At 41.1% G+C, this 15,760-nt stretch overlaps 1 protein-coding gene across 14 annotated transcripts in view; it reads right to left on the reverse strand.

The window, feature by feature from the left end:
* The window catches only part of MYCBP2 (MYC binding protein 2), a 414,953-nt gene that overhangs the window by 240,201 nt on the left and 158,992 nt on the right, over positions 1-15,760 (reverse strand). For all 14 annotated transcript variants that reach the window (XM_073347199.1, XM_073347148.1, XM_073347171.1 and 11 more), the window contains 3 exons: positions 12,727-12,852; positions 12,509-12,636; positions 4,268-4,359 (listed from right to left, as the gene is read on the reverse strand). In XM_073347199.1, coding sequence (XP_073203300.1) covers positions 4,268-4,359; positions 12,509-12,636; positions 12,727-12,852 — 346 coding nt within the window. The remainder of the gene's footprint in view (positions 1-4,267; positions 4,360-12,508; positions 12,637-12,726; positions 12,853-15,760) is intronic.

Raw genomic sequence — 15,760 nt, forward strand, 5'->3', positions numbered from 1 at the left:
TGGATCAACATCTTCCACCTCGTACTCTGACAGATGCTAAGCAGGTGAGCTATGGCGTGACTCAAAGATGGATCCAGGGCATCTGCCACACAGGTCCCATGGGGGCCAGTAGGCTAAAGGAGGAGTTAATCGTCTCAGGAGGACCATGGGGAAAGCATAATTGCAAGAAGGGAGTCTATAATTCCTTGATTGTGTCAGGACTGCGATTAGCTGGAACATATGATTTGTCCCAGTCTTGAAATTGCTCTCTCCCTATTAGAGGGGCAGCCAGTACCAGAGGGCAGACATCTGCCCAAGGGCTGGAGAAGAGATGACTCCTGTGTCATCAGTTTCATCCTCTGGTGTGAAATGGCCCTAGGCAGGATGGGCCAAGAAGAGAGGGGACTGAGAGTAAGGAAGGAAGATATCCTCCGGTGAAGTATAAATGTCCATATGTCTTGGTGTTTGGGGCATTCTGATGAATGGGACCAATGATTTCAATGCGTCCTAAGAGTTCACAGTTGGGTGGTTCTTCAAAGGAAGGGCCTGGTACTACACAGGAGTCAGGTCCTGGACTGATATGGGTATGTCTACACAGCAACCAGACATCTTGCCAGCCAATTCGGGCTCGTGGGGCTCAGGCTGTTTTACTGCTGTGTAGACTTCCAGGCTCTGGATGGAGCCTGGGCTCTAGGACCCTGTGAGGTGGGAGGGTCCCAGAACCTGGGCTCCAGCCTGAGCCCGGAAGTCTACATAGCAATGAAACCGCCCCATAGCCAGAGTTAGCTGGCATGGGCCAGCCACAGGTTTTTCTTTGCTTTTCTTTGTAGACATATCCTTAGAGCCAGTGGATGTCAATGCCTGAGGGTTTTCAGAGGTCCCAAGCTCTTAAGATCCATGAGCAAAGGCTTACCCAACCTGGATGGGATCAAGAAGGGATGTTATCTTTTATGAACAGACTTGAACAGGGATCTGTCCTTGTGATCATGAGAGTAAAGCCTACTCTCCAAGGAAGCCCTAAATCAGGAGTCCTTGGGCTTAGCAGCAGTAGCAGCCTCCACTCCCAAGCTTGTTCTTGGAGCGGCACTGCTTAACTGATTAGGGGTATGGAGCTTCCATATGAGGAGAGATTAATAAGACAGACTTTTCAGCTTGGCGAAGAGATAACTGAGGGGGGATATGATAGAGGTCTACAAAATCACGACTGGTATGGAGAAAGTAAATAAGAAAGTGTTATTTACTCCTTCTCATAACACAAAAACTAGGGGTTACCAAACGAAATTAACAGACAGAAGGTTTAAAACAAACAAAAAAGTATTTTTTCACACAACACACGGTCAATCTGTGGGACTTTTTGCCAGAGTATGTTGTGAAGGCAAGACCATAACAGGGTTCAAAAAAGAACTAGATAAATTCATGGAGGGAGGATAGGTTCATCAATGGCTATTAGCCAGGATGGGCAGAGATGGTGTCCCTAGCCTCTGTTTGTCAGAATCTGGGAATGAGAGACAAGGAATGGATCAGATGATGACTACCTGCTCTTATTCCCTCTTATGCACCTGGCATTGGCCACTGTCGGAAGACAGGATACTGGGCTAGATGGACCATTGGTCTAACCCAGTATGGCTGTTATGTTCTCAGGACTCTGGGCATAGTCCCCGGTATGGGGAAAGAACTATACCATAAAAGCTAACAAGACTCAGTACAACTATTTACAACATCTATTTAACACATTATAGACAAATCTGTGAACATAGGGATTCTGACTCAGGCCATGCAGCGTAAGAAGAAACTGGAGAGGCATCAGTCCCCCACTCCTCTTATGCCCTTGGTCTGGAGCACAAGAAGAACTACTGTGTATGTGTGGGCCAAGGGACACAGCTTGTTAGAATTTCCAGACTTGGAACCATGATGCGCATGCAAACCCACAGCTGTAATACACATAGGGACCAGCACTTGAAAAAGAACCTGGACCTCAATCAACTCATCAGTTGCATGAGTGTATCTAACCGGAAACTGGGGACCTAGGACTCAGAGTAGTAGGGGAGACAGTATTGTGTGAACTAACACTTATGTTAAGTGTGATAGAAAATTTTGCCTGGAGAGCTAAATCTGAATTAAACAGCGTAGGGCTGTAGGAGTTTCTTTTTTTATTATTATTCTAAATCTTTAAGGAAAGTTCCTAAACTATAAAGAAGGGGGAGTTACTTGCAATAGATTTTCTTTGAAAATATACATCTTGAATGGATTAACAAGCCTTGGAGGAACTCCCATATATGTACATTTAAGCAGCTGCACTCAACAAGGAGCAACTAATATTGCCTCCATGAAATATTCATGATGTCACACATTCCTTTCAAATGGAAAGTGAAAATACTCCCAAAGTAGCCAATTTGTTGAATAACGTTTAGAAAAACCTCAAGTCTGTTGAGAGGGTGGAACAGGTGAGTGGTAAGCAAGAATGTGCTTCTCTAAAAAATATTTACAAATGAGAATTTATACACCAACTCTTAAAATACTAATCATAATGCATGCCCTGTCACAAATCTAAAAAAACTAAGATATTATTAAAATTAAAATTTAACAGTTTGCAAAAGACAGTAAGAAACAAACAGGATGACTATTATTTGAACTGTATGATTTGGATATTTTCAAATATATAGAGAAATAGGATACCTCTGAAAAATGCCGAGAGAGCGAGAGACACACCCCCAGAAATAAAATTTTAGAAGACAGGACAGTTTGAGCAACTCTAACACAGAAAAAGATTCTGTAACTCTGTTGAGCCAAATTTGGTTTCTTGTCTGAAGGATTAATCAAACCAACAATGTCTTGGTAAAAGTGTGCAAAGACCACGTGGAAGTTTAGCAAATCTAATTAACGGACATAGGTTAGAAAGCTAGCTACTCTAACTGACTTGGAATGACATTCAAGTTCTAGGTAACTGTATTAAACTGTGAGAAAGGTAGTCAGCCAGTTATTTAAACGCGATTACCCATGAAAAAAGCAAAACCTACTGAATCAATATTAAATGAAACAGAAAACTGGGTGTGCTTTCTAATAGCTTCAACAGACCCCAGAGAAAAGCCTAGGAACCTTTTCACATTACATTTACAGGAAAAAAACTTCACAACGGGCAGGACGGTTAAGTGAAAAATATTGGCAGGATAACTGTTCATAGTAGGACAGTCACTACATTTGGAAAGTATTTAGGAATTAGTAACTCCCCTCTTATTTGAAGAATATAATGTAAGATTAATTATCTTTTAGACAATCTCATTATCTTGATTTGATACTATTACTACCCAGTGACTGTTTTGTTTTTTAAAAAAATGGGAAGTAGATTGTTTTAAATCCATTACATATTTCAATAACCCAATGACAAGCTTTAGCAAAGAATCTTGCCTATATTCAGAAAGTTCATGAAAGGCCAAAGCAGCTGTAAATGAACTTTAAGAAAAGTTGTTTTTCATTCACATGGACAATAATTAAGGCAGTCAAAGCAGTTTTTTGTGGATCACTTTCTATTTGCAAATTATATGCCCTCCTGGTTACACCCCTTTTCAGTATCTAAGTACAATTTCTGTTCAAAGGGAGGCTGAAGACATCACTAGGTAACTGAGCACTCAAGAATCCAGACTTCAAGGTACAGATGTGCTTTTTGAAAGGTGAGTTGAGTTGAGTATCGTTACAGAAATGTGTCATTCCTAGTTCCTCAGCATGTGTGTAAATTCATCCCGTCTCCCCCGTTAAAAAGTCTCCTAATTCCATACATATTGATATTTCAGTGAAGAATGCTTCTTTTTCCCCCACTCCCAAAATGGATCAAAGCACAACACAGTGTCCTTTCCTTTGGTAATCACAATATTAGTCAGTTCTGAGAAATATATCAATACGTTCCACATTTGGACCTTCTAGCATATATGTAAAAAAGTGCCCTTCTGCTACAGCACTCTCAAAGCTATTCTTTATCCTTTAATCAAATAGATACAAAATTTAATGTCTACATTTCCACTGAAAAATAAAAGTAAATGTGTTGGGCTGGGACGGGGAAGGCTTTCACTTTTCCATTTTATATCTCTGTCTCCCTACAATATCTGAACTGGTTTTTTGTTTGCTCTTCTCACTCTGTTTCTTTTTGTTGAAGATAATAAATGCAGCACAACATGTTAGAGAGTCTAACAACACAGATTACTTAGCATACCTTCAAAATATGTTTAAGATGCATACCAAAACAAAACCAACAAGACTGTAAGCCTCTTTAGAGAAAGTAAATAAAATGATTTACCTAGCAGCACAATCATATGCCAAGACATCAGTTTCGGCAAGAAGGTCCCCATCAGTCTCATGATCTCCCCCATCTGGACCCAATTCAAACAACTGCAAAAATAAATAAAATATTTATCCATATTTACAAATTTCATTCTACCATTCTCATTTGCTTGTCATTCTTTCTTGCCTCTCTCTATACGAACACTATTGAACAGTGTACTACCATTAGTAAATATAAAAAAGAATAGATATTTATTTTACAGTAACTGTAGTACTCTGAGTATGTCTGTGTGGATCCCACTCTAGGTGACTGGCAATCAGTTTCTCATCTAGAAAGTGGCATTGAGGAGTCTTATCAGCTAATAACTAATGACTGTAACACTGCCTTTCCAACCCTTGCTGTCAAATCAAGGGCATGGAGAAAATTACTCCAAAGCAGCTGCTTTGCACATCTCAGGTATGGGGATATTTCTAAAACATGCTCAAGAGGCAACCTGAGCTCTCACTGAACAAACCTTAATGTTTGTTGGAAGGGATACACCATCCATGTGACAGATTCATATACACTGGGAAATGCATTTAGTTATTCTTTGAAAGCAGATGGCTTAACTCTTTAGCAGTGCTACTTAGACCAACAAAAAGATGGGAGGCCATGTAAAGGTCTCTGTTTTAGTGACTATAACAAGGACCTAGAAACCTTGTTACAAATCTAAAGTACGGCCTTTTTACCTCTCTTGGACAAAAATGGGATTTTAGAAAGAAATCTTTAGATTAATTGCTTGGTTTAAGTTGAAATGTGAAACAACTTTGGCAATAAACTTAGAATGAGGTCTCAACACCACCTTTTTGATGTGATTAGCCATGAAGGCTTGGAGTTCACTGACACATCTGGCAGATGTAATACCCACCAAAAAGGCTATTTTGAGAGTAAAGTGGTTAAGAGAACATTCAGAGAGGAGGTTCAAATTCAGATGCTTGAGACCTGCGAGGTCAATGTTGAGATCCCAAGAAGGAGGGTGCTCCCTAACTGGTGGGGTAACTGTGATTCAACCCTTCTAAAAATCTAGAAACAGAAAGATGGGAGAATACAGAGCATGACTGAACCAGAATGTGGCATACTGAGATTGCTGCAAGGTGAACTTTGATTGAACTAATGGAGAGTCCAGACAGTTTCAGTCGCAGAAGGTAGTCAAGGATCTTGGGGGAAGGGGCCTTCAAAGGGTCATTGTCATCCCGGGCTGTCCAGATAGCAAATCTTTTTTCACTTGGAGGAGAACTAAGAGGATTTCTTATACCTGTAATGAACAGTCTCTTTAGTAGCCCTTCACCAGCCAACATCCAAGCTATTAGGTGTAGTGATTGTACATCCATACCCAATCTGTCCACAGCTCTGTGATGTTATGTTTGGACAGTCCTAAAGTGATACAAGAGCAGAGAGCGGACATCTGGAGAAAATCTGTTAGCCAGAATTGTGTCTGCCAATGAGCAGCTATCAGGACCAGTGTGGCTGCATCCTGATTTTCCCTATAACCCAAGGTGCCAAGGGCATCGACAGAATCGTATCTCAACAGCATGGTATGAGAAACACATCTTGAATAGATCTTAGGCTCAGGCACCCACAGAGCCACAGGCAAAACTCTGCATTCTCTTTGATGGCAAATAATTCTGTGATATTCTCCACTGCTGAAACATCAGTGAGAGGACGTAGCTCTTTAGAGATCATTTATGATCGGTGACACACTGACTGATGAGAAAGACTGCTAACTTGTTGGTCCCTGGAAGACCACCAATTGGGGTTATCCCATTAAAGTGACACCATGTTCATTTTCTGGTTGCCTTGTAGTGATGAATGGGCAGCCCTCTGCCTGTTTACATAATACATTGCAGATGTGTTGTATATAAGGATCTGTGTGACAGAATACTTTAAAGCTAGAGGAATGCTTTGCAGGCCAACCTAATTGCCTTAAGTTCCAGGACGTTTATATGGAGTCTCACGTTCTTCTTGGACCATATGGGTAGGTCAGTGGCCTGTTAAACCCCGCACTGTGAGTTCAATTCTTGAGGGGACCGTTTAGGGATCTGGGGCAAAACTGGGGATTGGTCCTGCTTTGAGCAGGGGGCTGGACTAGATGACCTCCTGGTCTCTTCCAAACCTGAGATTCTATGATATTTTATGCATTTAAAAAGAGGTGTAGGGTGATCCCCCAACTTGTTCCTGGAGCAACTGTGACAGGCATTTTTATAGATGGATGGGTAGAGAACATTCTGGAAATACATCCACCAGTTTAGGGATAAAAAGATATGAGCTGGGACTCCAACATGTGCATGCACTTGATGTTTTTTAAGTTGATACACAAAGCTCAGACAGTCCCACAACAGATGTAAGACATGTCTGAATAGTAGTGTCACCTAAGTGAAAATCGACACATTGGCTAAAAGTTTGAGACAGGTTTGCACTGGGGTTGATTGAATAGAATGGAAATTCTCTTACAGAAGATGTGCATTTGCCAATTTGGAAGTGATTAAAATTTCTATGAATTCTACTGTCTGCGATGGTCGGAATGACAATTTGTTGTAGTTTATCAGGCCCAGCTCTTTGACCAGATTGAGGATGGTTTTCAGAGCTGCGGTGATATCCTGCTGCTTTAGATCAGCCAATCATCTAGATATAACTAGACCCAAGACTTTGTTTTCTTAGATTCATCTACTGCAGCTAGACATTTAATACTCTCTGCGCTGTGGCCAGATCAAGTGGCTGTACTTTGTATTGATAATGACTGGGCCCTACTGTGAATCACAGATACTTCCTATGGGTCAGATAGATTGAAATGTGGAAATATGCTTCTTGGAGGTTCAAAGCTATGAACCAGTATTGTGCCAGTAGAGAAGGGATGAGGAAAGGCAGCACTGCCATTCTGAATCTGAGACAGAATATATATTTGTTCAGTCTTCTGAGGTTGAAGACACGATGAAGACCCCCTTTCTTCTTCACAATAAGGAAATAAGGGTACGTGAATTCCATAGGTATTGCCTGAATGGCTCTTGGGCAAAGCAAGGAGGCCACTTCTTTCAGTTGACTCTTGTGGGAAAAGATTCCTGAAGAGGTTGAGGTAGGGACTGGAACTGCATCACATACCCACATAAGAGGACTTCTAGTATCCATTTGTTGGCTCAGGTGTGACTCTTGACCTTCAGGTCAAACCTGTTGTCTCAAAGATGTTGCAGGGTGGATGGTGACTATGGCAGAAAGTGACTTCCTTCAAAGCTCTAGGTTTCTTCCCCAGAGAGCCCTCGCCTCTATAACATGCTCTTGCTGAGAGTGGGAGGGTGCCCTCAGTCTGGGCCGATGTTGGTACCTGGAAGGCTTCTACCTTGAGGTCAGGGTAAAAAAGCCTAGGGATCCAAAAGTAGCCCTAGAATCTTCTAATAATTGTAAAGTCTCAAAAGTGAGGTTACTAAACAAGTCAGTTCCTTCAAAGGGTAAATCTTCTACGGTATGTGTACCTCTTCTGGGATTCCTGAAGCTCTCTTCACTCTACCAAGCTCTCCTCACTCTACTCTATGGCCACGGACCCATCTGGAGTATCAGAAACATCCATAACTGCTCATATAGAGGTCTTTATCACTTTCCACCGTTCAGAGATTACAGTCTTTAATTCCTCTCCGGGCTCTGGAGGAAGCTTGTTCATGAAGGGAGATACTTTGTCTCGTGTCAAAAAATTATATTTAATGTACTACACTTAGTAATTCACTGTGTATAACAACACTTAGCATCTTGCTGTGCGTAGTGGAAAAGCAAGCTTTCCTCCCAAAGACATCCAACTTTTGGGGGGTCTTTAGCTCTGGAAGTAGCCTCTGATGAGCCAAACTGTCAAGCTTTCTGCTGCACTGCAGAGACCGCCAGAGATCCAAGGACTGGATGTGTGCAGAACTGTAAAGCCTTTCTGTAACACTTAATATCTCTTTCCCACTTGGTTGCTAGTTGGGAAAAAAGGTAGCAGGAGCCCTCCAGCAAGCTTTAGCTGGCTCTAAAATGCTTTTATTTTTAAGCGGTGCTAACCCACCAAGAACAGATGATACCAAATAATTTAGGGGCCATCTCCTTGATCACTGAGGTCTCAATCTCAATAGCATACACAATTTTTGAGAAAGCAACTCCTGAAAGACTCTGAAATCATCCAGGGCTGGTAAAGGAACAGAAAAAACTATATCATTAGGAAGGATAAAGATCTTTGGGAAAAGTTGAAGGTTACTGGTCTGGAGGCTGGGAACCTGACTCTTCATCCATCTATTCTTCATCACTAAGCCAAAAAGTTTCTGAAGGAGGTCTTGAAACTTAGGCCACAGGAGAATAAAACCAGCTACATTTTCATGATTATCAGGAAGCAGACCCAATTCTGGAGGATGTGCCCTGGAAAGCCCATTATGGCCCAAATGGGAAGTTGCATGGTTTGCTTTGACCAGGTTGGGCCACTGCCATCCACATGATGGATAAAATGGGGCTCTGAAATGAGTGTTCTAGTCTGGAACCATCTCCTGATCTTGGAGAGCGGGGAAGTGAAGATTGCTGGTTGGATAGGGGTGGGGGTGTTGATATGGTGCAATTAGGAGAGTGACCAGAGTAGAAGATCTCCTCTATTGGTGGTGGTGATCTCTGAGGTGACGTCAGTATGGGGAGCTGAGATCTTTAAATTGGTGCCAGATGAAGTGCCCTCAGTAGAGAGGGTGATACTGGAGAGAAAGTAGCTTCCATCAGTAATAAATCATCAGGGAATATTGGTGCCTTAACTGCCAATGCCAGCTCTGATGTCAGTACTGAGATTTTCAGCACCGAGGCATCTATCCCAGTCCCAGGTTCTGGTGTGACCTTGAGGCCCTTTGATGCAGAGTCAGAGATTGAACAGCGTCACTTGCCCCTATAGTATGAAAGGGCATTGTGCTCAGTAGAGCTAGGAGAAATATTTTTGAAAATTGTTTACTTGCTGGAAAATACAGCTTTTGTCAACTCTAAACTATTCAAGAATTTGACCCAAAATTGACCCAAATAGTTTTGGTCAATCTTTTTTGGGGTGGTGGGAGGGGTAGATTCACAAGGGGACTTAAGCACTATTCACAAAATGATTGGAGGAAGAGGAGCCTCCTTTATAACCTTTACCCCAATAATTAGGGAAGTCACCTAGATGGGGGGTTCAAGTCCCTGAACCCTGAAAGGCAAAGTGGGGGGACTTGAACCTGGGTCTCCCACATACCAGGTGAGTGCTCCAATCCCGGGGCTAAAGGTTATAAGGAAAGCAAGCAGCAAAACCACCACCGCTACCTTCTCCTCCAGCCGTTTTGTGAATCTAGACATTGATTTTCTTTTGCCTTTATTTTAAAAATGCCCAGAAACTAAACATTTCATTTCAGCACAAATCAAATTTAGTTTTTTGTTGACTTAAATTTGCTGAAATTTTTCAGAATTTTTAGTTTCGGTTCAACCTGAACTACAATTCTCCCCCCCCAGAATTGCCTGTGAACGAAAATAAAAAGATAAATAAAATCAGTTATTCACACAGCTCTAGTGCTCTTTTCTTGGGAAGAGAGCAATAAATAAATAAATAAATAAAAGAGCTGCTCTTAGGCCACAACTTTCCCTTTCTTTGGGGAAGGCCACTGCTGGGAACCCTGGTTAGTCCGGTGCTCTGATACCTTTCCACAGCATGGTTCCAGTCTTCAATGCCAGAGCAGCCATTAGTACTGAAGTGGTCCTTGGCTGCTGTTACTTATAGCTTGTGGGTGCTGGGTCAGATTTTTTTTTTTTTTTTTTTTACCAGTACCAGTCTTGGAAGTCACACCCAAGCTGACAGACTGGGACACAGAGGTTGATGCCAGTTCTTCTGGATGTGAACTTCCTCCCAAACTGCTCCAGAAGATGTAATTTCAGCCAAGTATCGCTGAATTTTCATGAGCTTGAGGAAAATGATGGGCAGATGGAGCATCAGTCGGGCACATGGCTCTCACTGACAAAACAAACAATGGCTATGATCGTCTGTAAGGGATTGAAACAGTCACAAGACAAGCACAGGGTTTAAAGCACAAAGGTTTTGAATCCACCACTGAAGAGGTGTTGGCACAAAGCAAAAAGCTAATTGTTTTCCTCCTTCTTAAGGGGACTGAATTTAAGGAAAGGTTTTAAAAGAAAAAGAAATAAAGGGGGAACTTACAGGAAAATAAAGCTATAGGAAATGTGCTAGGAAGTAGCAGGCAGACAGAGTTTGGGCCCGCCTCACTGTCATGTACAGTAAGATGGAGCTGAGAGATGCTGGCAGGTGCTCTGCCCATTATGCTACCTGGTGAGGAGGCTCAGAAGCATGCAGGGCACAAGTGCAACCCAAAAAACCACTGTTGTTCAAAGATATCACATGAGGCATATGCACACCTGGAGAGTGATCCACAGAGACAAATGAAGAATCTTAGCTCTTACTGATCACTTGTAGTTCTGATTCTCTGCACCAATCCTAGTCATATGGCAATCCAATCTGTTTATATGAGCACAGTTTCAGTTTTCCCCTCTAGAAATATTATTGATGAACAGAGCCTGTAAATTTCCTTAAATAGAGCCTCTTAATAATCCCACTTGTTTGAAAGATGAAGAGATCTCAGGCAGCATAACTAAGTAACTGATGACATCTGAATGACATGCTACGAAGCAGAAAAAGCAGGTTTTAAGTAAATTAGATAACCTAACTTGTTCCTTTCCTTTCAACATCCTCTGAGGCATTTCTGAAATCCCTATGAACAGGAATTAATAATTCATCAGTATAAAAATCATTGAATGACACAAAACGCATATTTATGGTAAGATTCATTAACTCAGCAAAGTATGACCATCTTGAAACCTGGACTGTATGAAGTTACATTTGAGTAACTCAATGAAGACCTACAAAGTGGAAAAACATGGTTTATGCCTTTTTGCTTTTGTATAATGGGTAAGTTCTTTTAAACAGTTTTTTTTTTCCTGTTTTTTTCCTTAAAAATATCAAGTCTTTTCTTCGTGATGCATTAATTGAAATCAGTAATTTCAATACTGACACCAATGGGGCTACTCAGTGCGTAAAGGTAGTCACAGGCATGTTTCTAGGATTGGGACCTAAGATTGTAATCATCTCTGTGTGTTTGCATAGGGCCAGATCAACTTGTAGGTCAATGAAAACATTTAGACGACAGTGAGTTCTTCTGTCATGACTAGGAAAGACGACGGGACTTTTTGGAAGTTATCACATTATCTTTCTGGAAGCTTACTACTGCTGCTTTGATGGATTGATTCCAGAAAATTATGGAAAGCTTTTTGGAGAACCTATGTTGTCTCCATTTTCACATAATCAAAATAATCACGAAGAATTATCATTAGAAAAATCACTTGATTTTACTGCATAATTTAGCAAATGAATTGCAATTATTAAATGCATTATTTTAACCGAGTGTTGCCCTCAATTGCCTTCTTTTGGAATAGCCTAGTACTCAACAGAATTTTGTTTATAGTTTTTAGCATGTTTTAGTTAGATGGCAACCTGTAAAACCAAACCTATTATTTAGATTTTAAGCTTTGAGGTGCCTGATGGCAGTATTTTCAACAACACTGCAGTGGGATTTAGGGGGAAAAAAAAACAATATAAGGGTCACCCATCCCCAACTATAAGTATGACAGCATGCTCTTATTCAACATTAAAGTTTCTAGTAGCCCAAGCTGTAATGTCTAAGAAGAGTATCACCAAAATATCGTCTCTTCAAAAATACGATATGAATTCTCCTTTTGTATTGAATGATACAAAAAGCACTTCAATGAACAAAGTTTCTAATCACTTCATCCACATCAATGAAGAGCTCCAAAAGTTAACAGAAATGCTACTTAGGAATTTAGGACAAGTGGTAAAGCATTTAATTTAAATTTGGCCAGGACTTCAGTGCCAATCAATACCCCTGTTCTTGAAAAAGTTGCACAGGATTTTAAAGATGAGTGGCGAAGCTCTCAGTTTTATATCTCCCCCATACTACCATCATCATGAGGCACTGAATCAATACTGCCTCAGTGAGGAGCCCGATTCATATTCTTCTGTGGGTTTTTTTGTTTGTTTGTTTTTTGATGGATAGCTTTTACAACTGTACAGCAAGGCTCCTTTCACATTAGTAAAATCATTAAAAAACCTTATCAATTCTAAATTACATTTCTAAACCCATGATCTTAAAACAGTATGTTTTGAAAGAGATCGTCTCTTACCTTTATTTTAGCAGTGTATTCACCCCTACCTCCAAAAAGGCCAAGACCACCAAGTAAAATGTCAGTATCGGCATAGAAACGGATAGCTTCCACTGAATGGGCTGAATAACCCCAACCTCCTCCATGACCTACAAGGAACAAATAATTATAGGTCTATATAGAACCAGATTTGTGGAATGAAATTCTGTTTGTTGAGCAACATTATACTGAGTACATACTTTCAAATCTGTTAACCACACTATAATCTTCTTTGGAATAAACTTTCATTACTGCTTGAGTCTCCTCCTCTGTATTTGCTACACCCATTTTTAAGTCCTGCATAGCAGCCAATGTATCAAGACAACCTGAAAGAAATTAAAAAGAAATATTCAATTTCTGTAACTGGAAACCACAGTTGGTGGAACTATGATGGAAAGCTGAATGCTCCTAAAGAAAAAAGGTATCAGCAGCACCATCATCTTGCCCCTCACCCACATAAGCATACTGTAGCAGAAGAATAGAACTTTGCCTCCAATTATACTTGAAGAAGTCACTGTGGTAAAATATACAGCCTTACCACCGAAGGCAACTCTTTTTACTAAGAATTTGTTCTCAATAAACTAAGAAATATTTGACTAAACCTGTTATGTGGCCAATGGCATAGAACCTCTCAACAACAGCCTTACATACACATTCCTCCTTTGGCATCAGGTATGCTTTATATACATAAGTAAAATGAAGAGTTAAAGCAGAAGTTTCTCACCTGACTTTCAGTCTCTACATATTCTTATCAAATGGGTCAAGAATCAACAGTAAGATCAGGATGGAGAAACAACATGTAGAAAACAGATTAGCTGCAGGAACAGGCATCCTAGCTGAAGTTAAGTATAGCTCTATGCACTTAATCCATTTGAGAGAGTCTCTGCTTAGAAATAGAGCTGGTCAGAATTTTTCTGGCAAAATTAAGTTTCGTAGGAACATGCTGATGTGCTAAAGTGAAATATTCCAAGGTCAACAGCTCCATGGCTGGAGTCTTGTCTCTGGGGGCTGCTAAATCCCTTTCTCCATGGCAGACAGCCTCCCACCTCTCCAGGCGGGTGTCTCAGGCATAAAATGTCAATTTTTGTCTATAATGCTTCAAGGTAGATGCCTTCATTGAGTGAAGGAGAATTATCAGCATTCTGTATGCATAAAAAAGAGTCTATACAGATTAGGAAATTATCCTCCAGTCAGATTTAGATTCTGCAACTGACCTCCATTTTATAGGAAAAGAGGAAGCAGGTGAGGAGTTTCCTTGGACAACTCTAGGAGTTCTAAATACTGTTGTTGATGTGGCCATGTGGCAAACCGTGAAAATATTTTCCCTGTCTAACTGGTGCAATATAAAGGAGTTGTTTATTCTCTTGACACAAAGAGTTCTATCTTTGCATGGCCAATCAGTGAAAGCTGTCACAAAGGAACAGAATGTATGTAGAAGTATGCATTCTTCAAATTTAGAGCTGCAAACCAGTCATTTTACAGCAATGAAGAAATGGAGATCCCCTAAAGTGGTCATCCTGAACTTCAAGTTCTTGATTATCTTATTTGTTCCTCAGGTATAGAATGGTTCTCGGACTTCCTACTTTCTTGGGGATGAGAAAACAACAGGTGTAAAATTCCTGTTCTTGGTGTTCTAGTAGGACTTATTCTATGGTACCTTTGACAGGAGCAAGTCAAATTCTTCCAGGAGGACCTTCTCATAAGAAGCGTTCCTGCAGAGGGAGGGGAGGACAGTTGTGAGGAGGCCTGGTGCCAAACTGGATGGAAAGTGGGTCAAGGACAGTCTCCCAGATTCAGCAACTGGAAATAATCACACATCAGGTGGTGTAAAAGAAGGATAAATGAGGACTGAAAGGAGCGAACAGAATGGAATTAGATGGGGAAAATAGGTGTGTGTGTCTATTGGGTGCACCATCAAATCCACTTCTTACAAACAGATGAAGTGGTCTGGGGTTGATGATTGTTGAGGATGCTGGCTCCTTTATTGTTGTTAAGGCCTCCTATGATAGGTGGGTCTTGAAAGGGACTGGAATCTTCTCTGTGAAGAGAATCACTGCCAAATTAAGACTGTCCCATCTATAGAACGTGAAATTGGGTAAGGATGGTAGGTATCTATAAAAAAGGTCAAGGGCTAAGAAAGACCACAAGATCTAGCAGTGACCCTAGTGGACTTCATTTTCTCTAGCACCATGTTATCTGCACCACTGAAGGGGTCGTGGTCTACAGATAAGGCCTCAATGTTTCCCAGACCACATTAGGAATACCTTGCCATTATAGCCTGGCAACTTCCCACTCTCATGTCTAAGTAGCCTGAAAAATAAAACCTGAATCGAAAGTCATCCAAGTCTTCTACCTTCCCCACCTTTGGGTGCTGAATAAAGAGATCTGGGCCATTTTAATCCATCCTGGGCTACAGATACCACAAGGGAATTGGGGACAGGGGTTACCCCAAAAATGGAATTCCTCAAAGAGAACTGGGATACATACAGTGTGTTCTACTACAGACCTATGAGGTGGAAGCCGGTTTCAATCACAACTTATGGCTAATGGGGATTGTGTTTTTTTTTTCCCTTCAGCCTGGGTCTGTAAGATGCCAACAAGAGATCTGTTGATTTCCACTGTACAAGTACCTTTTTCCAGATTTAGGCTCTTTATGTGAAGATGGCAAACTGTTTGAAAACATCAGGTGATGACATGACAGTAAATCTTACGTTTTCATCAGGTGAGGTGATCTCTACATTATATCCATCAGCAGATTGGTCAGTGTCCTAAGGGATACCCTCTTCCAAAATAACCCATATCCTAGTCTTCCATTAGTCGATGTGTCAGGTCCCTGAAAGGGACAGCAAGCTGAACTGGTATAATTTGTAGGTATCAGAACAGCCAGTACTAGTGCCAACAGTTGTGGTGTCTTCACCAGTGCCAAAGAAGTGGAGACATCTCTTCTAGAGTGCGAGTCAGATGGTGCCCAGGGTTTTAGCTTAGCTGCTTCAAAATGGGCCTAAATTGACCCTTGTATGAAAAGCCATGTAAGCAGCTATACAGGATCTTGAAGCATCTCCTTCCAAGAGACATCTGGGATAGGGTGAAAAATGGGCTGAAATGTACTGAGACACAGAGCATGGCATTGGGGACCCATGAGCCTGCCTTAGAACGCACCAAGGCTGTTCCTTACTACTTCCATAAACTGGAAGAATCTGGCCAGAGGGCTGGGAAATGGGCTGTGTCTTCAAG

This window comes from Lepidochelys kempii, chromosome 1 (assembly GCF_965140265.1).
Source record: "Lepidochelys kempii isolate rLepKem1 chromosome 1, rLepKem1.hap2, whole genome shotgun sequence".
NCBI classification, from domain to species: domain Eukaryota; kingdom Metazoa; phylum Chordata; order Testudines; family Cheloniidae; genus Lepidochelys; species Lepidochelys kempii.